The 24,078-nt window shown below is 37.2% G+C and overlaps 1 protein-coding gene across 1 annotated transcript; it reads right to left on the bottom strand.

The window, feature by feature from the left end:
- Positions 1-984: 984 nt before the first annotated feature.
- On the bottom strand, positions 985-24,066 carry LOC111326832 (phosphatidylinositol 3-kinase regulatory subunit alpha). Its single transcript, XM_022930910.2, has 24 exons — positions 23,624-24,066; positions 22,926-22,988; positions 22,212-22,259; positions 20,441-20,553; positions 15,761-15,976; positions 14,950-14,992; positions 14,059-14,265; positions 13,425-13,604; positions 12,815-12,955; positions 12,348-12,450; positions 11,222-11,317; positions 10,063-10,151; positions 9,274-9,370; positions 9,091-9,186; positions 8,388-8,568; positions 7,134-7,274; positions 6,405-6,523; positions 5,474-5,650; positions 5,318-5,377; positions 5,038-5,052; positions 4,480-4,521; positions 3,623-3,673; positions 1,670-1,765; positions 985-1,409 (listed from the first exon to the last, which is right to left on the bottom strand). The coding sequence occupies exons 1-24, from the start codon at positions 23,928-23,930 to the stop codon at positions 1,217-1,219; spliced, it is 2,874 nt and encodes a 957-aa protein (XP_022786645.2). The 5' UTR covers positions 23,931-24,066; the 3' UTR covers positions 985-1,216.
- Between the last annotated feature and the right edge of the window lie 12 nt (positions 24,067-24,078).

A 24,078-nucleotide genomic window follows, 5' to 3' on the forward strand; every position in this document is an offset into this window, starting at 1 on the left:
GAAGGGCTGGACAATTTCCACACTCAATCAAAATTAAGTTTATATTTATCAGAAGATGAAGGAGACTTCAGAAATATCGAGGGTAAAGAAATAAAATAAATAATGGGATTTAGCAGTGGACATTCCACGGGGTTGCTCTTCGTGGCTACTGTTTCCAGGTAAAATTGGAGTTTAGAATATTGGTTTTTGTGGAGGGAGGAAAACCGGAGCCGGAGAAAACCTGAAGCAAATAACAAACACGTACTATTGAAAATAATAATTTATTCTTACTCCCAGAATCCACCCTTGTTTTTTACTTGAACTAACAAGTACCACACGGACAGGATCTTTCATTGCAAAAGATAGCACCACAGGCCACAAAAGCCTGAAGTAACTGTTGCTGACGATGCAAAATCTAAAAAATTTTTAAAGCTGATGAAGTTGATGAAAATTAACACTACATCTCGCTCCCAGAAACATTGACATCTTCCTAGCTAATACAAGAAATATCTATGCCAATGCAGACTACAATTTGGATGGATTTTACTTCCCCACACCGGCATAAAAGAAAAATAGAGGGATGAAAAGAAGAAAAAGGAACAGAAAGAAAAGCAAACAGCACAATTAAGATCCTTTCGTTAATATCTATAAACTTCAGGCTAAATGCAATTCTTGACAACAAAATACCTATAAAAAAACAAATTTCTTTCTGAAATAATTGTAAATGTCTTGTATTATTGCAAAAGCTTGACGATCAATAATTTAATACACACTGCTATTTACTACCTGAAAGAAAAGTAATTTTACGTAGTACCTTTCGGAACTAAATTATGAAGGATTGCATAAGACAATCTTTAAAATTCGAAAAGCGTCTTTTGAACCTAAGCTATTGATTCCTCGTCACTGTTTATCCCTAACAACCAAAACAGAGGACGATACATTTTCCAAGAGTAAAAACTGTTGTCGGCTATACAAAAATTGAAGTAAAAATTGACACTAACAGGTGAACTAATACTATTTCTTGTACAAATAATTTTAGTAAAAAATTTATAGTTGCAATCCACGGGGTTGAGGTAAATAGAGAAACATTGAAGTTTACGAGCAAGAAAAAGGACATACCCTTTATGGAACAATAATCACGATATCCCCTTGGAAACGAAATGGTCTCCGCACCAATCCCCTTCCCCAATAGAGTTTGCCTTCATCAAATCTTTAGCAAAATTTTTTTTTGAAAGCTCTAAGAGTTATTTAGCGGCGCGCTCTTGAGGGGAAATTTAAGAGTTGTATCTAATCCAGGGTTATGAATCTGAAGAGTGTTCACGTGGTAATATTTCACCAAGTCCTTTAGAGTTGGGTAATTGGTGAAATTTGCAAAACCATAACCCCCTGGTCCTTTGTTAACTGCAATGTGTTTAACATCTCCTCCGTGCCTGAAAGAAAAAAAATTGTTCAACGTTGGTTAATATGATTATTTCAAGAATCATAAGAAAGCCGCTTGGAGAGTGGAAGGTTTTTAAAATGCTTCTTCAGAACGAGGAGCAAACCACCAAAGCAGAACCGAATCATGTTTATGACTACAAAACACGCCACAAGCAAAACTTGTGTAACTTCAAGGCATTTTAACAATAACATAACACAAAAATTGCAAGTCTTTCGTTGCTTTTCAGGTATTTGTATTATGTTGACTTACTTAAGACCCACAGCATACTCCCCTCGCCTTCGGGCACTTTCCCTTACGAGGAAAGTACCTTCTTCTTTGTCCATTAAGAGTGATTCTGCTTCTTCCCTGAAGAGGAAAACAAAAATCAAATATATTCGTAAACAAAGTAGTGGTATTATAAACGATTGGAAGCTCTCGTAAAATACTAAAACTTTTTAAACATATTTCATATCCATCCAGGTACAAATAACCAGTCAATGCACAATAAAATATTTCTTTCAGACTCTCTGAGGTTAAGATGCGATCATATTCTACAACTAAAATTAATTCCGTATGATGCACGATCCTCGCAGCAGAGAGCGCTATTTATGCAATAGCGAAAATCAGACCTGAAAAAAAATCAGGCCTGTACGGGATTCGAACCACTGACCTCTGCGATACTAGTGCAGCGCTCTACCAATTGAGCTAACAAGCCAACTGGGAGCAGGCCGTTAAGTTGATTCGTAATAAACCCGTGATGATAAATCAGATATGATGAATATATGAAGTTCATATATTTTGAACTGCGGTTATAGACACGTATTATGTACGATCCTCGCAGTAGATAGCGCTATTTATGCAATAGCGAAAATCAGACCTGAAAAAAGCAGGCCTGTACGGGATTCGAACCACTGACCTCTGCGATACTAGTGCAGCGCTCTACCAATTGAGCTAACAAGCCAACTGGGAGCAGGCCGTTAAGTTGATTCGTAATAAACCCGTGATGATAAATCAGATATGATGAATATATGAAGTTCATATATTTTGAACTGCGGTTATAGACACGTATTATGTACGATCCTCGCAGTAGATAGCGCTATTTATGCAATAGCGAAAATCAGACCTGAAAAAAGCAGGCCTGTACGGGATTCGAACCACTGACCTCTGCGATACTAGTGCATACTTAACAGTTGTCCCATGAGCGCACGTCGGATAGGAGATTGAAAACAGCTAATAAGGTGGATAAGATATAACTAATCTCGTATCCAACAAGCCCGAATGGAATAACTGTTTTATCAAATTAAATTATCCACAGTGCACGGGAGAAGGGTTTGTTTCCAGTCGAAGTAATTCCCGCTTAGCAACACTTTGGAAAATCGTTTTCCATATAAGGTCATTCGGTATATTTAACAACTATTCACCGAAGTGAAGGTGGTTAGTGGTGGATATTTACCGAGCAGCGAAAGTTGTTTTAGTATATACTAAAACAGTGAGATAATATACACTGCTTCGTCGTTAATTTGAGTGATTTCTCCGCTTGTCACGGATGCAAACCGGGACGCCACTTTTTTTCCCGAGTTGCTCGGAGGTAAATAGCAAAGGATATTCGGAGTTTGACTAGCCAATCAGAGCGCACCTTTAACGCTATCCACTGATTTAATATGTACTAAAAGCTGATAACCGGAGCACTACAAATCAGAACACTACAAATGCAACATCCGGAGTTTGAAATTAAATAACAAAATGTGAGGCTTAAAAATCGTTCAAACGCTGTCCATAGACTGTGCGTGCATAAACTTGATCTATGTGCATGACAAGTTTCCAAAACAAGCTCCCCAACACTTTACTACTGCTCTCATAAAAGCTCTCATAAAATGTCACCCCCTACAGAATGAAAAGTCTGCCAACCCAAAAAATTACAAAAAGAAAAGCAGTAAAAAAAAAAAAAAAAAAAAAAACCAGTAGACTTCAGAGAACTCAGTTCCCTTTTCTGTGACTGCCATATGATTGGTCATATACCGGGATTACAGAGTACAACGATAAAGCTACCTTGTACAGAGAAATACGCACTCAAACCTTTCATTTCAACAATAACATCTCGGTATCGTCTTCTGACTTTAAAAGTGAAAAAAAAAAAAAAAAAAAAAAAAAACTATCCACTACAGCACCGTACTGACAAAAAAAGCCCCACAAGCAGTTTTCAACTCCGTTAACACTCCCCACCTGGTTAGAGTCCCGTGTAACCATTGTACTTCAGAAATGTCTACTTCAGGCCTAAAAAACAAAACAATAACGATTTGAAATCATTTCTTGTTTCTCTCAGTCCAAGGCTAGAGAGAAAGTTAACACTTTATCTTCTAATTCGTTCCCACTTTCTTGATACTCAAGCAGACTATCCTTTCACAAAATGACTTCCTATGCTAACTCAATGCCCCTGACATAAGTGATCAAATAGGCTATCTGGTCACGAGCCAAGTTTGTTCGATATAGAAAATATTCTTACCTTAAGATATGCTCTCAGGTGACTTAACCTAAGAGTATTATTTTCATATATCTCCTAAGAAAACAGTCTATCCATCTAACAACGAGTTATGATTTTACTTAGAAGTCTGACTGATAAACTAGTTTTTCATCAGTTTGAAACCTAATTCAGTAATTAAGTCTAGTTTTCATATATCAAGAAAATCCCAAATTTTCCGACAAACGCCGGAAAACTCGAAATCGTTGAGATCCCCGACTGCATAGGATAGCCAGCGAGAAATCGGGAATTCTGCGATGATCGGTGATTATCCACGATGTATGAAAACTTCAATTTTCACCGTTGGGTGACGTCGGCGATACTTTTAGCTCCCTACAAGTCCTCTTGTTGCTAACCAAAGGTATCCCGAGTCACAAATAAAAATCACATGTGAAAGAAACTGAAACGTTCGGGAAACAGTGAAATCGCCGATCGTCTGGTATTTTTCCGACACATGAAAACCAGGATCAACCCTAATCCCACTGTTGCTGTAGACAAAGACTATCCGTTGCTATAGCACTTGAACCTGGTTTAGTGTGGTAAAACATCAGTCATAACTTACATATCGTAGATGTCTTCTTCAGGGTTGCCATTTTCCAATACACTGTTAAGAGATGAGAAATCGTGTCAGGCTAAATACGCACGGTCCGCATGCACGTTTAAGCAAGAACAAACAGAAAACGACCAACAGATAACAATAGAAAACAGCATTAAATAAATACATTGTTTTTTTAGGGGGTAGGAAAGGCGAAGGGGAGGGAGGAGGACAAAAAATAATTAGGGTGAGAGAGACCTGAATGAGTGTAAGTGACTGAAAGGGAAAAGAAAATGAGAGAAGAGGAATAATTACTGGGTATGATAGGTGAAAGGGAACAGAGAGGGAGGCCAAGACGAAGAAAAGAGCAATCAGTAAGTGAGGAAGCTACAAAGAATGGAAGGTAGACAGACAGCTTAAAGCTGATAAATGAAAAGAATGAAGGAATTACCAGGAGGTGGGCTGGAAAGGGGAGGGGGAAAGGAGGGAAGGAGAGGTGAGGAAAAAAACAAATGACTAATAAACTACCATTTTGATCAAACAAATTTGAGTTTTTGCAACTTGTATATGCCAACATGAACTTACCCTCTCTCCCTTCCTCTGTAAGGAGAAAATAGAAATAACATGGAGGTAAGTAACATGAAGAACTGAGTAGTCCTTGTTTCGTCTATGTTTAGGTCTTTTCTTCTGGTGTTTTCTCTCACTACTATTGTGTTAACAAATGACTATGAAGTGCCACCAAATAGCAAAGTGTGATTTATATACATGTCTCACGCAAAATAAATCTCTTCATGACCTGAGAGCTGAAGAGTCGAATTTGAGAATAAAACCAAAACAAATCTGATTCAACCCAAACTTTACTCACTCTTCGCCAATCTCTTGTTTCAGTCTTTCCACATCCATTCCCCATTCGGTTGTGAGGACACTGCAAATGAAACAACTTCTAGTTTACAATTCCGCTGACCAGTAAGTAGTCCAACGAAATCACACACATAAAGGAAAGGGGTGAAGTTCAACTTACAAATAGTACTGTTGCTTGCTTTTCTGTAACTTAATTATGTCTGGCTTGATGCTGTTCATACACTTGTTCAGAACGCGTGTTTTTTCCATAATGTTGGCCAATTCCTTTTCGATTGTGCTCACAGTTCCCCCTGCTTCAAGTTTCTTATGCTTTAATAGATCAAAGTTCTGGCGAAGTCTGAAAGGAAAAAGAATTATGAATCACAAGCGACCAAAACTCTAAGAGACAAGTGGATGGTAGCTTCAGTGAAAGGGATACCTTCAAGTTAACAATTCACCGAAGTGGAGGTGAGTGGTGATGGATATTTACCGAACCGCTAAGCCGCAAGGTAGATATCCATCCGTCACTTTCACTGAGGTGAATACGTGTTCTAGTATACACCACACAGATACCCAGAAATTAGTTTATTTCTTTCAATATACCGCAAATGGTCAGAAATTAAACTCTTGACGCGTGATTCTGTCTTATCGGTTGCTCGGAGGCGAAAACTACTTGCTATACACTTCAGAACAAGCCAATCAGCGCGAAAAGCTCTATTCACTCATGCTTCAAATGAAGTTCAATTACCCCCACCCCCACCCCCATCTCCTTCGCCATCTGGCGACCTAAGAGCACGTCATAATCGTGTTTACCTCCGTTACTGACACTACATTCATTGTACACTCACATTGCCCTATTTTGTTACTGAAACTACATTCATTGTACACTCACATTGCCCTATTTTGTTACTGAAACTACATTCATTGTACACTCACATTGCCCTACTTTGTTACTGAAACTACATTCATTGTACACTCACATTGCCCTATTTTGTTACTGAAACTACATTCATTGTACACTCACATTGCCCTATTTTGTTACTGAAACTACATTCATTGTACACTCACATTGCCCTATTTTGTTACTGAAACTACATTCATTGTACACTCACATTGCCCTATTTTGTGGTGGAGCTTCTTTATGGTAAGACTCGTGCAGTACTATTTGATCCTCGATCATTTTCATGATTTCACGGTGAGCATCAAGTTCTTCATGATAGTCTGTAATTTTCTGTAAATAAGATGAACCAAGGAACATCTTAAAATAAACACAAACAACTGTCGCACTCCGAATACCACTACCCCATACATGGATGTTTCTTTCAGACCCTACATGCATTATCAACAAAGATTTTGGCTTGCGGAAAGTTTGTACAATCCACATAATCGTTTACACATGTCCAAAGTTCCCTTTGGCGATTCCACTCGCGTTGCGTTACCTGTCGTAATAACTTGTGCGCGGTGCTTCTATTACTCGCAGAGTTCAAAGCGCCTCTAGTTGTACTGTTTCAGTTCAAATATACAGTACTACCTTTGAGTTCCAAAAGTTCAACTGCTGTTGCATTGTTAGAAAAGCAAAAAGTTTGACTACAATGAAGAAAAGGGAGCGAGATCGCCCTGTGTTCTTGCGCAGTTTGAGTCGTCAGCCGACTCCCTCACGGCCTATGCACTCCTTGGGGGACTGGGGTAAGGAGATGGCTGACACTTCAAAATGAAAATTGCATGGCATCAAGATGGATACGTATGGAACATCATTTTACGGGACTGAATTCGAATAAAAAAGAAAAAACAAAAAAACAATAAGGATGCATTCTCCTTCAAAGAAAGCTATAAATCCTAACCTGTTCTAGTTCCACACATTCACTATGTATCTTTTCGTAGTTGTCTGATTTTTGCATATATTCTTCGTGCGCTCTTCTTAGTCTTTGTACATAAATATCGGTATCCTTGAAAGAGCCTTGCCCGCCTTCGTCGTCTTCATCCTGAAAAAATATAACAAATATCACCCCTCTACTGTAAGTGAAAGAATTACCAAACAAAATGCTTCGCTCTGTAGACCATTAACACCCGTATGGGATTAACAGTTACCTTCTCCTTATACAGAGCGGCTCAAAGACTAGGGGCCATCGCAGACTGGTACAAGACATTCGTCTGACGCGTATGAGTCTGTAAACATACCAGTCTAAAAACACTCCACTCTGACTCCTTCGTTCTAACAAATGGCTTACGCTCGAAACGTCATCTTCAGGACTCGACAATAATGGTAGCCAACTAGCTACAGACTAGTAAAAATTCAGTTTTGGCTAGCGGTTTTCGATTTCCACTCGCCAATTTGGCTAGTAAACAAACTAAAATTGTGGTAACATCTGAGTTGTCAGTAGCCACTGGGCTAGTAAGTTGAAAAGTTGGTGTCGAGCCCTGATCTTGTAAACTCTTTCCGGTGGCCAATTAACATTTTCAACTCAGTTGATAAAACCAAATGATCTAGTTTAAAAACACGTTTAAAAGAACTGTAGGTGTTATTGTTATTCACTGCTTAAACTTTGCTTTGTGCGCCATAGTGTTCCACAGCGAACAAGATGGTGATGTATAAGCGCCGGCTTGCAAGCATGAAATTCGCGAAACAATTAAGAAAATGTCAGTAAAACTATCGTATGTAAATTGTTGAATAGAAAAGCAGGTTAAGTTGGAATCTGTTGATGTTTCTAGAGTCCTCCTAGTATAGTTATTACTGTTTTAGGAGTATCTCGATTAAAGATTAAACTCCACAAAGAAATAACTCGTAAACATTGACAACTTGCTGGAACAGTAAAGTGTGCGTTTTGAAACGAGACACCCTTGCTTCTCCGCAAATGACACACTTCAATGAAATGTATTATCAATAGAATGTCGAGCAAATGGCTGCAATGGATAGTCACAGAAATTTCTAAATGATTAATTTACAAGAAGAAATCCTTTAGACTGAGAACAAGGACTATGACTGATTTTCACTAAACGCGGTTTCTCCATTGGTGCTTTGCATACGTAGAGAACATATCTTCAAAAAGGGTAGAAGAACATTCAATTAACCAGAGTTTGTCCTCAGTTTCATGTACCTGCTCGTATTTCTGGAGAGGCGTTTCGAGTCTGACATCAAGTTTCGGATTGTATGAAGCCAATGATCTTGTCTTGTAATAGTTGATGAGATCAACCACAGAAGAAAATGTAAGCGGCTCAGAAAAGCCATAACAACCATCTTTATACAAGATACGAATCAGTTTGTTCATTCCTCCTTTCCTAAATAAAAAAAAAGCAAGTTGGTTTACATCTGTCCGTAAGTTAAGAGATACGAGATCTTAACCTTTAACACCACAATATCAGCATTCATTTTCTCCACACTTTTCTCTTTACATTTCCTTTGATACTGACAAGGAGAATTTGTTTGATAATCACGAGCTTGTTTAATTGGTCATCAATTTGTTTATTCTCAGCACCTTGACATTTGATTTAAGGCAGATACTGTAAGGGGAAATTAGAAGCCGGTCACTCTGAGGGGTTGAACAGTTCATTAAGAAAAGCACGGTAGAAACGACAACGTAATCAAACAAAATACCACAACAACAGAACAAAAATATTACAAAGTAAGTTGAATGAGTCTCTTTGGAATTAATACTACAGTGGGATTGGACAATAGTTTCAATCGGCATAATGCACGAAATCTACCTGAGCGTCAAGGTGTAAGTTGAAAGAGTCTCTTTGGAATTAATACTACAGTGGGATTGGACAATAGTTTCAATCGGCATAATGCACGAAATCTACCTGAGCGTCAAGGTGTATTCTCCTGGAGCCCGCCGCGAGTCACGGACGATAAATGTTCCATCTTCTTGGTCTTTTAACCTTTCACTGACAGTTTCCCTGGATTTAAGGAAATACAACAGAGTCAGTTTGTAGACCGATACTTACCACAACGTCAACATCACCGAAGGGAAATGAAAAGCTTACCTGTCCGTGTGTCCCCAGTACCAGGGACAGTCTTGAAGTTTTTCATCTGAACTGTGAGGGGTGGTAAGCGACGGTGGTCTGGGTGGTCTGGGTGGCACTAAAAACATACGTAAAAAAAAAAAAGATATGAAAAAAACAAAAACAAAACACAATATTGATGACATAAACAGGGGCTTCATTAATGTTTTCTGCAGAGGGGCAACTGGTTTTCACAGGCGGGCAAAACTCGTTGAACTGAACTTCTTTATAAGATAAACTTTCCTCCAGACTGTCAAATCAGGTGGGCAAAGCCGTCCGCACAACCGGTCAATTTGCCCTGTGCCTGGCCCTTAATGAAACCCCTGCATAAAGTATCATGATCATTTTTTGTCACCGATGACGAGGACCAGGAGGTGAATCCAAAACTGGTAATAATAGTAATAATAATAATAATAATAATAATAATAATAATAATAATAATAATAATAATAATAATAGCGAAATAGTTAGCTCTAGTAATCATTAACTTTTCAATTTCCAAATTTCCAAATGATTACAGACTAAAAAAAATGGGAAACCAAAACAAATGTGATACAACACTATTACTATAAAGCTTTTGTTGGTTTGGCACTATACATGGAGACAGGGAAAGGGAAGAGCTGAGCCACACTCATCCTCTAGGGAGGGGGTGCTAACTTTAGTTAGGACAGGTTTTAACTTGTAGGGACCCCTTATTCAAGGTGAGGGGGTTTATTTGATGATTTAAAATATTAGAAAAATGAAATGCCAATAATAATGATTTTCATCTACCTGGAGGTGTATTTTCCTTTGTCCATTCTCCATTACTTATTAGGAAGTCAATAATCCCTACTGCTGCATCATGGTTTGCAACCATTGCCCTGTGGAACCAACATTGATGTTATAAAAGCCCTTTATTATAAATGTATTAGAATTTTATGAAAATATCATATGCAAATCTCTTCTAAAACTACACAGACAGTATGGTCTGTCATTTGTATTAGATTCTACCATCATAGACCCATATAAACATTTTGTTCAGAGCAGTGCAAGTCTCCTCCAGCATATTCAGCAACATTTACAAGGAATATTGCAGTATTGTGACTTGACTTGACTGTTTTTTATTATTTCATAGCAAATTAAAAGCAAATTTACACAACCTGCATATAGCATTAGCTAGTCTTGGCAGGTATTAGTAATAAATAAGTAAATACTACACATTGTAAGCTAAAGAGATTTCATTACTACAATATTACTGGGGTTATAAGCCGTGCATTAGTTTACTACATTATAAGCTAAAAGATATGTACAGTTGTCATACAAATTAAATACAATAAAATTATTAGTGAGTTAAAAACAAGACAATTAATAATCAAATACAGGCAGAGCAGACTGGAAAGTAGAGAGGAGAGAATTGTGATATACGGATCTGTGAGCAAAGTACTATAGTTATAATATTCGATAATCATTTGAATTGAATTTCAATATTAGTGAATGGGCGTCAACATAGTAGTCCTCAATCCCAAGTATAGTCCAAAGCAACTTATGAATTTTCCTTTTAAAAGCTCTTTTTGTGAGCTTATGCAAGTCAGGGTTTAGTAAGGTGTTTCAGCAAATTTCAACAATGATTACATTACCGTTATCTCTCAGAGTTGTTCCCTTGTTTCTATCTTTTTTATTTTTTCCCACCAGCCAAGTACTCAAAAACACACAAGCTGCTTGTCAGGCTTAAATTGATGGGGTTTGCCAATTGGTTATTAATTTTGTTTCAAAAGTGGACAATCTGATCAGTAGCAGGGTAAATGCCCAAACCTTCTGAGCAGAGTGATGTAGTCTTCTCATAAAGATTTGTCTTGCCAAACACTCCAAAAAAAACCATGAGGTTAAAAAGATGTTATAAAATTTCTGAGTGTTAGCTCTTACTAACACAATCATAATCCATACAACTTACATAATATGCTGTTGGTTTGGCCTTAACAAAATAGGAGCAAATAGTGAGGAAAGCTTTCTTGATGACATGTCATTCCACTCTACACTTTGGCTGACCCTAAAAGGAGAAATAGTTCATTTGCGTAACTATTAAATCTGCTCTGATAATCATTATTATTATACATTAGACTTACTATATCACATCTGATTGGTTGAGAGCAGTTAATCAAATACATACATGTACAAAAATATACAAAAAGCCTGTGGACTTGACATGATAAATGGAATATTTTCAGGGAATATTGCATTAACTGCATCAAGTTCAAAGTCTGCCTGGTTACCCAGCCCCTTGCTCATGTAGCATTCTCAAACATTTGGAAACCTTGAGAGGTGTTTTCTTTAAAAGATTGTTTAAAAAAAGTATAATAAAACAATAATTGAGTTTGGTTTTAGCAAAATATCATGCTCACTCTCATCCAATAGTTATTACTCATTACATGTGTGTTCAGCTAGTACATATCAACTTAAGTTCTGTTTATCTAATTACAAAATGAGTAGCTCTTCATATTGGGTAAATAAACCTAAATACAAGAACTTTACAGCACAAAAGAAGAGTGTTTTGGGAAACAGAATAATTGCTAAGTCTTATGTTGAATACCAATTTTATAACTGAATTGTAACTTAAGATGGACTCAGACACCATTATCTAGGCATGAAGCAGGGGCGGATACAGGGGGGGTGGATAGGGTGGATATCCACCCCCCCATTTTTCAGTAAAAAAAAATTCGAAATGTCACTTTATTTGAAATAGAAAATAAAGAAAGAAAGAAAAATTAGCTCTCGCTCATGTCTGGTTGTTGTTACGCCACGTTTCGTCGTCTGCCGCCACTTTTCGCGCTAAGGTTCGCAAGGAAGCCATTTGACAACGCCTAGTGAGGCGAAGTAAGATTCTGATTGGCTCATTATTGCAAAATTTGTCTGCCATCCACCCCCCCTTTTGAAATCCTGGATCCGCCCCTGTGAAGGGGAAGATAAATGCTAACTTGAAATATTCCTGGATGCTTTCTGCTACAGAAACAGGGATAAGCACAGGAAGAGTGGGGCAGTTGGCTCTTGAGAAGAGTTGGTAAGTTATGCAGCCTTCTTACCTGTAAAGATGTCTCAACAAGTACATGAGGAGGGATTTGTTTTCTGGAGGAAGACTCTCAATTAAGTCCATAAGCAGTTTACCATAGGCATCTTGATTCTCATCTTGAAAAAGAAAACAGACCAAAGTACGTACCATGCAATCACTGGTACACTAAACTTAAAAAAAGTCACTTTATGTCTTAAAATAGTTGTGTACAGATCTTGTTGAGGGGGTTGAAAATTGTTTGTTCTTCCATTAACTTTTTGTTGGATTTAGCCTCAAGCTGACAGAGCAAACTTAAAAAAACCTTGCGTGTGACCTCAACAATTTATTCTACACTTTCAGGAATAAGGTCTTTTAATCCTGCTTGGGATCATATTAAGGTCATAAGTAGATGCCATTTAGAGTCTTCAGTTTGTAACTGCATTTAGTAGTTTTCTACGTACTTTAAGAGTAACTACAAGTACATCCTTGACAATTACTTACCTCTAAAGATTTTAACAAATGATAGATACTTGTCCTCAGTGAACACACATGTTGGAAGCTCATTTAGATACATTTTAAGAACTGTGGCAACACAATGAGGATTCCTCCATTCTTCATCATCCATGTTCACATTTTTGGCACCTGTGGCACACAAATTCATGCTGATAAGTTAGGATTATTACAGGAACAAGTCCATTATCATACTTTTTCTCTGTCCTACAATCAGCATAAGTTGAACACCCCCGTTTTACCATCACACAGAGCAGCACAAACCAACATGAATAAAAACAATTTAACTTGACAAAAAACAGGCCAAAAATGACAAACTCTAATCATCCAATAAGATGATCGATGCACCCTTTCACTCCCATAAGTGACTAAGACAGAATTTCTCCTTACAATATCAAGTACCGTAGTCAGATGATGAGAATTATGACTATAAGGGATTAGTAGTTGATCCAACACCAAATTCTCAAAACTAACATCATATGAATTGTGTGGCGGGCTGTAAGGAGAATTGCTAATAAAAGAGATTTTGGGAGTGAAAGGGGAAAACAATGAACTCTTATACTGCGGTAAGAGAATAACTTAAGATTTTACATAGTCTCACTTTGATTTAAAGCAGTCTTAAGAGCATTCTTTTCACTTCCTGATGGCACAATGCTGTAGATACCAACTGTCCTTATTGTATTTCCTTTTTCTATGGCCTGAACACATTTTGTGACAACCATTGGTGCTGGTCTATCAGTTGGTTGAAACTGTGCACCCAGCTCTGCTCCAAACACAGGAACTAAAAAGTAACAAAATTGAAAAATTTAGAATTAGGAAACAAAAAATTAGTAAACTCAAATGCAATTAATAAGAAGTTAAATAAGTGTATATTTTTAACTAGTCTCTGACATAACTGATTAAATAAGATATATACACCCTTAATTTTTCAAAAAAGCGTTGGACCTCTTGGCTCAAACAAGGGAGGCAATTATGCTTCTCCACTAATCTCAAATAACTGTGAAACCTCTGTATGCTCCACTTGTTACCAATGTGTTGGATCACTTCAGGTTTTGATAACTGGGATGCAAAAAATTTTATTGTTGGTTTAGACAGTTTTGCATGCAGTTTTTAGTTTTGACCAAATTTTTTTGTGGTTTTACAATTTTGATGATTTTTTCTACAGTTTTGCGGTTTTTAATAGTCCTTAGTGACTCCTCCAAATAAATTGATAAGCAAAGGCATCCATATCTTACCATCAGCGTCACTTTCTCTTCGTATTCTAACCCTTCTCCTTGGACATACCACAACACTGTCAAACATACACTTCTTGTGACATTGAAAGCCACACTCTGAACACAAAACTCCCTGTCTGAACAATCCCCACAGACACTTGCCACACTTGTCACACCACTGCAGAGACGTGAAGTTCTGTTCTTTGGGGAGATGACTACCCTTTGTACCTATCAATAAAATAAACATTCTAGCACAATCAGTCTCCATCTGACTAATAAGTTACAATGACAGCAGATAACTAACAAGAAATAGGAGCAAAATATCATTCAAGTCAGCAATATTGAATGCCCAAAAACAAAATGTTTAATTTGACTTTTTCTTCAGATTTTTGGACCAAACAGCAAATCAAGAATTTCCAAATATCTTTCAAGTCAAATCTCATTCCTGATATTAAGCTCAGTGAATTTAACCAATAAACTCCCAGAAGTGATCAAAATAAAAATTCTCCCTATCTTCTCCATACCTTACCCAGCAAACAGGTAATGAGAGTATTCAAACTTATCAGGTAGTTGTTACCCTGATTTAACACCAAATTCTCATTACCACTTTACAAGGAAATGTGTAGCAGCTAGAGGGGAGAATTAGCAATCAGATCTTGAAAGTTAAAAGGTTAATATCTTTTATTCTCCTCACTTGAAAAATTCAACTTTCCAAATGTAATAATTTTGCTAATAAAACAAAAATGAATGGACTCCTGCACCTGATAGACAGAAAGAGTGTTGCAAGACTTTCCTCTAGCAATCAGAGTGAAGCACAGCAAAACCAGGGCAATCCAAGATTACTGGCCACATTCAACTTAAAGTTCCTTTAACTAAATATGAATGTCATACTTAACATAGCATCAAACTGACCTCTTTGGGCTGACTGAAAACCACTAAATACTTCTGATGTTCTCTGTTTGTAATAAAGAGAATACATTGTCAGACTACTAACATGATAGTGTAGTCACAATAACCATGTCAACATTACCTTGATTGTAAAGAGATGATTTATCATTACTTATCAACATTGTTTTACACCATTATACACCCTACATATAGTGTTCATCCCTGTGAAGATCACCCTCATAGTCTTTTGTTAGTCCACAGTTCACATAAAATTATATGGTTTTCTTATACTATATTCACTGCCAGTCATTTATTCAACACTTGATGAATTTCTTACAAACCAACAAAATGACCAACTCCCAGTTGACTTCTAAGCTCAGTTGGTAGAGCAGTGCACCGGTAACACCTGTTCATGGCTTCAACTCCCATGCAGGCCTGAATATTTTTCAGGCTCTATTTTCATTACTACTTAATAAGTGGTGTTCATTACTGCAAAGATCATTCTCACATTAATTCATTATTAACCTGCAATTCATGTACATGATTTTCATACGGTCAAAGTCAACCAAACTCTCTCCCCAATTCGAATTTTTTTTTTTAATGACACCCTCCTCCTTTCAAAAACAGTTTCATCTCAAAGTAACCACAAGGCAGTTTGCCCTTAATGGGCCACAAAGAGCTCAGGTAAATGGTAATCAGTGAAATGACTCCTAGTTAACTAATGAGCATGCAATAGGCACAGATCACTGGTGAGGTATAAGTACTGAATATTACACTTGTACATTGTAATATACAATTGCACAATGTAATGTACAATTGTACAGCTAACACTCACAGTCTCTGACTCTCCAGTGAACAATTCTTGGATAGCTAGCAGGATAGATTGCTTATGAAAGCTATCTGTAATATTAATCTGGTCTAATGAGGTGGTTGTCAAGTCCCGCAGTTGAATTCCTGTGATTTCGTGTTCTCTGAAAATCTCAGCATAGAGGAAATGGTTGGTTGCAGCAAGCCACACCAAAACATCATTCATATCCCATTCATCTGGACTCTGAAATAAGTGGAAGTGATTGTGCTACTGCATTATGCTTCCTATTTTCCTTTTTGGTGAATAAGTTTTCATAGCAACATTTTTAATTAAAAACTTTAAATTGAAAAGTCAATTAAGTTTACTGCAGTATGGCAAGCCAATTGTAGCAATATTCAATAAATGGATTTTTCAATTCAAAGAGTCTAGTTTAGTTCCATTCAATGCATAAATTTATGTTCAGCATACTATTTTTTGGGTTCAATGTCCCATTTTGCATTCAATACACTTTGGTATCATTCAATGCGATTGCTTCGGTTCAACCTCTTTTTATTTCAATTGCACATATTACTTTCAACACTTTTTATTTCGTTCAATGCAATTTATTTTCATCCAGTTATTTACTGCACAGCGGTTGACCATTATTGCCCAGTCCCTTTTGATCTCGGCAGGTCACAAAAAGCTGGAATACTTTTTGAGAAGCCATTTTAATTTTTTGCTTCGTGATCGATCGTAATGTCTTTACAATCAAATTTAATGCTGACAGGGACCTATCAACATTTCTTCATACAGTTCTGGACAAAGCAGAACAGTTTTTACTTGGAGGAGACTGCTAGATAGTTTGCAAACGCAGACGGTTCTCGATTAAACAATTAGCTTGCTTAGAACCTTGGCTGAACCCTGTCAACCCCATTTAACACCTTGATTGTGATGAGTTTAACATGGACCTCGCTCTTTGCAACGCTGAAAACACTCGGTTCCCACAAGAACTTGAAGTTTCAGGCCGGGATGTCTCAGAGCTAGCAGTCTCTTCGTCTAAAATCTCTTTCACAAGCTCTGAAGCTTCTCCAAGCCAAGACGACAACTTCAAAAGAGATGAGCGATCCATTATTTTGTCCTGACAACTACTCATTGTTTTCTTCAAAATGGTGGGCTAGGAAGGCAAGCGAGAAGTGACCACTGGGGAAGCTAGAGTTTTTTCGGTCAACTGCTGTGCAGTAAATAATTGAACAAAAATAAATTGCATTGAACAAAATAAAAAGTGTTGAACGTAATATGCTCAATTGAAATAAAAAAAGAGGTTGAACTGAAGCAATCGCACTGAAAGATAACAAAGTGTATTGAATGCAAAATGGGACGTTGAACCCAAAAAATAGTATGCTGAACATAAATTTACACGTTGAATTGAACTAAACTAGACTCTTTGAATTAAAAAATCCATTTATTGAATATTGCTACAATTGGCTTGCCATACTGCAGCATACCGAGAATGAATATAAAGAAAACAACTTATAAAACTTGAAACAGTTCACTTTGTAACTGAAGAACACAGTTCTAATGGACAAAATATTCAATTAACCCTTTCCCGTCCAACCGTGCCATATGGCACACGCGTGTACCACCCCTCAAATTCCCAAGCGTGCCATATGGCACTCTACAGTAAGGTCAATTCTAACCAATAAGAAATGCTAATTTTTATTGTTTCTTCTGGCCTATTGTGTTTTAACCAATAGGGTTAGAGTAGAAGCTCAGTTCAAGCCAACTTTCGGGGGTGGTGTTCATATGAATTTATTGAGAAATTGCGAGTTGAAATTTGTTCGCATAGTTTTAAAATGGCGGCGCTCTTCGATTCAGATAGCGAGGAAGAAGAGTTCATTGGCTTCACTATTGAACCGGGATTCGAGCGAGATAATCGTGAGTCAGAATCTGACATTTCTGTTTCGTCAGTTGACACAGAGGATTTGTCAGATCTCGATATTAGCGATCAGGAAAGTGGCGATGAATACGAAGAAGAGTGGAACGAGGACCCTGGTCCAGTTGTTGTGAATCCGTTCGTCGCAAATACCGGCCTGGTTAGGGACGTTCGAGGTTATTCGACCCTTAAAATGTTTAACTTAATGTTTAAGGACAGCAATTTTGACAGAATTGCAGAAGAAACAAATCGTTATGCGCGGCAAGCAATGGAAGCAAATCCAGACCCTACTTGGCGTGAAACCGACGCCGAAGAAGTGAAGGCATTCTTCGCATTAAACATCCTGTTTGGGATTAAACAACTGCCCGAAGTTTATTCCTACTGGTCGAAAAATCAGCTTCTCGGAGTCCCAGAAGTGCAAAAGATTTTTCCGAGGAATCGTTTTGCGAAGATATCCCAATATCTTCACCTAAACGATAAGAGAAAAGAATTGCCACGAGGGCACGCAAATCACGACAAGTTATTTAAAGTGCGACCTCTTCTCGATTCTATTGTAGAGGCCGTTAAAAGCGAGTACAGGCCGTCGAAAAATGTTTCGATCGACGAGGCAATGATTCCTTTTAAAGGAAGACTTTCCCTAAAACAATATATGCCGTTAAAACCGGTGAAGAGGGGAATTAAAGTGTGGGAATGCGCAGATTCGTCGAACGGCTTCGTTTGCGATCTGGAGGTTTACACGGGTAAACAACGTGATGGTAATCCTGAACAAGGACTCGGACACCGTGTTGTCCGCAATCTTACTCGACCCTTGGTAGGCAAAAATCACCATGTTTTTGTCGATAATTTTTTCAATTCCCTCGCTCTCGCGGAAGATTTGCTTAAAGATAAAATTTATATCTGCGGAACCGTTCGTGGAAATCGACAAGGCATCCCGCGACAAATTGCCCCTTCGACTGAAAGAGTCAAGCGACTTCGCCAAGGAGAGTCATTGTTCCTTCGCAAAGAGAACATTGTCGTAACTGTATGGAAGGATAAGAAGGCAGTTTATTTTTTGAGCTCCCAATCCGATCCCGTGGGGAACGACACTGTCGGTAGAAGGCAACGCGATGGAACGGTGATTCAAGTTCCCAGCGCCCCAGTCGTGAAGACCTACAACAAAAACATGGGCGGTGTAGACCTGAACGATCAAATGCGGGGCTATTACATGGCTGGAAGGAAATCGAAAAAGTGGTGGCGTTGTCTTATGTGGTTCTTTGTGGATGTTGCGATTGTGAATGCATACATTTTGGAGAAACTGTCCCCGCATCACCGCTCAAGAACCCAACTGGCTTTTCGTTTAGATCTCGTGAAGTCGCTGATCGGAAATTTTTCAGCACGGCGATTGTTCGCAAGTTCTGGGCGCCTAGAAGGAGGGCATTGGCCCGTAAAGTTCTCCAAAGGTCGTTGTAAGCGCTGTTTAAAGCAAAAAAGGGAGACGTGGTGCAGAATGGCTTGTGAACTCTGCGGTAAACGCATTTGTTTAGACTGTTTTAAGAACCATACCGCAGAGGATCTTGCTTGAACATTGGCGCTAAATTTGAAATCTCGAGCTTGATTTTTTGTATTAATTTTTTGAAGAATTGATCACCGAATCGGTCCAAAGTAACACTAATAATTCTTTATCACTTATTTTCTTCATTTAATAGGTTAGTTAGATATAGTTTGTCCTGAAATGTAATAATTTTATGTGAGACATAAGTGAGCTCATGAACAACATGGATGGTTTTTGTTGAGATTTCTATTCACTCAACTTGAGGTCTGAATATTTACTGAATGCATGCATGAAAGAAAACATTTTTGGCAGCAATAAAAAGTTTATTATCTTAGGAACAAAGTTTCTTTCTATTGTTTTTCAAATAAATGAGTAGTTTCTGATATATTGATTAAAATTTGAAGTTGTGTTACTTTGTTTTGATTTTGGCTCCCTTGCCTTGGGCAGATGGGGTAGTATTACACATGGTCACCCTTGGACTGGAAAGGGTTAAATGCACAGAATGTCTAATTCTTATGCGGAGTTTCAATTACATCATAAGAAAGAAAGATATAATTCTGCCACATTGAATTGTTAAGCGAACTGGTTTCAGGCCTTTTTTCCCTCGGAAGAACCTATGATCACTGACATACATGCATGTAACACTGTGCAATTTACTAAACATAAATCAACAATAAAAGTTTTGAAATATAAGCTTTGTTTCAGAAATAGTGGTCACCATTAGGTACATGTATTTGGTATCAAATCAAATGATGCCATTATTGCACATGTGTGTTGAAATTATCATTACATAAATGAATATCTAATTGTTTTACCTAATCTCTAAGAGATCTTCATTATTAGAAGTTGATTGCCTGTATTGTCTTACTTGCTACCCAATCAATTTTCATCCAGCAGTTAATCCACATGAAAGTGCATCCCTACCCATAGTCGCTTGATTCTAATCCCTTGAAGGCATCAATAACTTAATTTGGTTGCAAAAAGAAATATGTCCTACTTTATTTCATCACAATTATTCTGAAACTGCTGAGTTTTGAGGTAATGTTGATTTCCTTTGATTCTTTTACTTGTCCCTCTCCCCTTTCTTTCAAATCATACTTTGTTGTATTCACACGAAATGCAACTCATACTTAATATATTTGTCTGATTCAAAAGGATCTTTGGGCCATTCTGAGACTGTGACCAAACTGTTGTACATAACTGATTTGCAAATCCTCAGCAAAGAGCAGCATATTATAAAAGCTTTCATTCAGAATGTACTTACAGCAACAAATCTGATATAATCTTCATCTGGTTCTTCTGATTCTTTTTTGAGAATCTTACAGGGAAACTTAGACAATTCCACTGCACATTGAGGATGCCAAGCTAAATCACACACTGTAAAAACAGATAATTGGTACATTAATGATAGTTTTGAATGGTTATATCAATTTGGATATTTCTTTGACTGCTAACTTATACAGCCATACTACTTTGTGCCCACTGAAACAAAGAGAGAGAGAGAAACTTACAATAAAGAACTATGCTCAAATAAATCCTTTTATGTTTAGTCTTTTAAATTGTATTGTTGTCATGAATAATCGCTTCTAAATGCAATTATAATAAAGTTTGGATATAACTTGCTTTGTCATTGGTTGAAACAGCCTGTTTTATATGACATTATTATAATGTGAGCAGAGACAAAAATCACCATAATTAAAACAAAATAGTTTGTCCGAGTTTTGAGGGTTCTTGTACTCAGTAAGATCATAGGTTTACATATGGTAATAAAACTCTTACACTTGTATTGTTTATATAGTTTCTTGTTCAAAAACAGGAATGATGAAAAGTATAACCAAACTGGCATAAATGTTAAAATTTGTATAAATCATGATGTTGTCAGAGCGACTGCAACCATGTGGTCCATTGCAATCAACACAGTTGAGCAAGCCTTGGAAATAACATTCGCCCTTTAAGTGAACAACTCGGAGCTTGCTCTAATATCCTTTTCAATACATTGGGTGGAAGGCCAATCAATCACAGCAGCAGAGTTTTGAAGTACTGTCACCCCAAGCAAACTTCTTGTTTCCATGAATTTGGCTGTTGTTCATTGATAAAACACCACCTGGAGAATCTGTTTTCTAATTGTTATGTGAAAAAACTTGCATGGTTTTATCAGCCACAATTAAGCTAGATTTCTCTGAACATTTCACTTTCACAATCTGTATTAAGACTACAAATCTACAAGCAAAAGTGTCAAATTTGACTTTCCAAACTGTTTCAGTTTGGTAACTATTGCAGATTGCAAAATTTGATGTTTTATGAACTTTTATGGTCTGACATTTTGACAGCTTTGATCTTATTCAACCAATCAGATTAATTGAACCCTTCTAACAAGGATTCTGCTTGCTTATTTCAGCATGTTTTGCGAAAGTATAAAATATGCTGACAACAATTTTGTGTGCATCAAAACTAATAATTTTTTCCGAAAATAGAAAGTTACCCAAATATGACAGATTCTTTTTTATGGAACAAATAAAAAAGCCTTGACTGAGTTCTGTTCTGTTATAAAGTACTTGGGTAGCAGCTAGAGCACTCAAGAGGTGGGGAAAAACACTCAACTATGTCTTGTGTTTCTCTCTACACTTATTTTGTGCTGTAGCTGCTTACTGCTTGCTTTACAACAGAACAGAGTACAGTTGGGGTTTCTTTATTTGTTAAGAGCCAGGTGTGAGGAACTTTTTCAAGAATACCAACTGAATTGGTCTAATTATAAAAAATTCAGAGTTACATAGTTTAATCTTTTTTTGACAATTATTGTTGAGACTTTCTTTTATATAACTATTGGTCTATTATTCCTAACAGTATATCACATTAATTTAGTAAAGTGATTGTTCTGTATATGGGGTCTATGACTCCTTTACAGATCAACCTTACAGTATTTCTCCTTTCTTAATTAGGTTACAGTATTTTATTTTGTTAATTGCATTAAATTGTAATAAATTATAATAAATAAATATCAAATATTTTATCTGATCATAATCACTATTACACACTTGCACATCTGTACAATTCACTTCCAACTCCCCAGATGAAGTCTTCACCTAAAAATTAAAACAGTTACAAAAATTAATTTAAAAATCATCAGAAGTCAGGAAGCAAACTGGAACTTACTTGGGCTGATTTTTTTAACAAAGTTTAGCCATTGTTTAACAAAACCGCATTCTAAATAATCTTAAATTTAGCTGAACTTTTATCTGAACATATATTTTTGTGAACAGTGTCAAGAGGGCCAAAAACTTGCAGTTGGAGGACCACTATTTAATGTAAACAACCCCTTGTAGAGAATATGTAAGGCCCAGTGTTTGCGTAAAACCACAGTTTGGGTTAGATCTTGTGTAAATAGCCAACCCTTTCAGTTTTCCCTTAGTCAATTTAATCAAATAAGGACTGAAGTACCATGCAAATAGCTCCACATTTTCAAACACAAACCCAAAATTTTAAATAAATGTATTACATGAGTACAATAGAAAACATTCAGAGGTGAATAAAAATGAAATTAATTGACTAGATAAAGACCAATGTTGCCAAGAGTAAATGTAATATTGTCGTTTACAAATAAACTGTTCATGAATTACATTCACACTTAGTTACAGTTTCCCACAGGAGATTAACGATCAAGCTCTGAGAAAGTCCCCTTGGAATTTATTACACTGACAAATTGATAATTTTTTCATTGTGGATTGGACTTCACGTTGCATGCTACTCACATTGGCAACACCACACAGGTTTCATAGCAGATGTCTCAGTCAGTGTATGGCCACCCGTTTGATCTGTAAGGCACAAAAAATGGTTTGTTGAAACATTTTTTGTAAATTATGGAAAAACCATGTTAATGAGAAGCAAGAGGCCGTAAAAAAATAGATAAAGGGCTACAGAGTGGCTCAGGGATGCATTTTAAACTAGTGATAAGTTGACTTCTAGTGACTACTCCTTGCAAAAATTTTCAGGGAACTACCAGCTTCGGGTATTTGTATATTTTAGAGCATGCATTCTTTCTGCTCAAAACAAGGAAATCGACAAATGAATCATCATAAATAAACAAACAGTTGATTGTAAGTTTTATGATATATATACAGGTAAATTATCTTCCACCATTTGGCATTACGAACCGATAAGTTCACCACAATAGATGCAACGTTAGTATAAATAGGGAAAGCCAAAATAATAACAAAAACCCGAATACATCCTGTAGATATCCGCGAAAAAGATCAGTTTGTAAGGAAGCTAAGAACTGCAATGATGCCTAAACGTTATCGTGCAGCTAATAAAATACAATTCATGACTACAAAAGGTATCGATTTCTTATCGAGTGGTGCTAAATAACTACTATCCCTTAAGCTTCTATAATGAAAACGAAATAGTCAAACACTGTTGAAATAAATACACAAACAAGTTCCCAACTAACCGTTTGCATCAGTGCGCGCACTGTTATTTCCTCCCGCGTTCCGTCGTGCAGGCCTTGGTGGCCTTGGAGGTGGTGTTGGAGGTTTCTCCTCCTGAGGAAGTTCCTTAACATCGCCGATATATTCCACATACGTTCCAGGGAACTCGCCAACGTCTTTAGTGCGCGTGTTTTCTCCGGTAAGCCAGCCAGTTGGGTCGGACACAGGCTTTGCGACCACCATAATATCACCCTCTCTAATAGCTATGTCTCGTTCATCACGAGGCTGATACGGATAAATTACTCGGTACTGAGCCCAGCCAGAATCCATGGTCAGAATACTAGATTCAAGTCTTCAATAGACAGACAAGGCGATGATTTTCACCCCATTTTTTCAGCAGGATGGAAATCTGGAAACATACTTCAGGTCGCCAGACTTCGTTTGGGAGATCAGTCCACCACTCCGTGACGTCACGATC

This window comes from Stylophora pistillata, chromosome 11 (genome assembly GCF_964205215.1).
Source record: "Stylophora pistillata chromosome 11, jaStyPist1.2, whole genome shotgun sequence".
NCBI lineage: Eukaryota > Metazoa > Cnidaria > Anthozoa > Scleractinia > Pocilloporidae > Stylophora > Stylophora pistillata.

What these genes read in the sequence shown, in the direction of transcription:
- LOC111326832 (XM_022930910.2), bottom strand. Translation starts at nt 23,930, where the DNA reads ATGGATTCTGGCTGGGCTCAGTACCGAGTAATTTATCCGTATCAGCCT. An exon ending in ATTATATCAGATTTGTTGCT is followed by an intron (nt 15,977 to 20,440) that starts GTAAGTACATTC and finishes CACTTATTTCAG; the next exon opens with AGTCCAGATGAATGGGATAT. An exon ending in TAAGACTGCTTTAAATCAAA is followed by an intron (nt 12,956 to 13,424) that starts GTGAGACTATGT and finishes TGTGTGCCACAG; the next exon opens with GTGCCAAAAATGTGAACATG.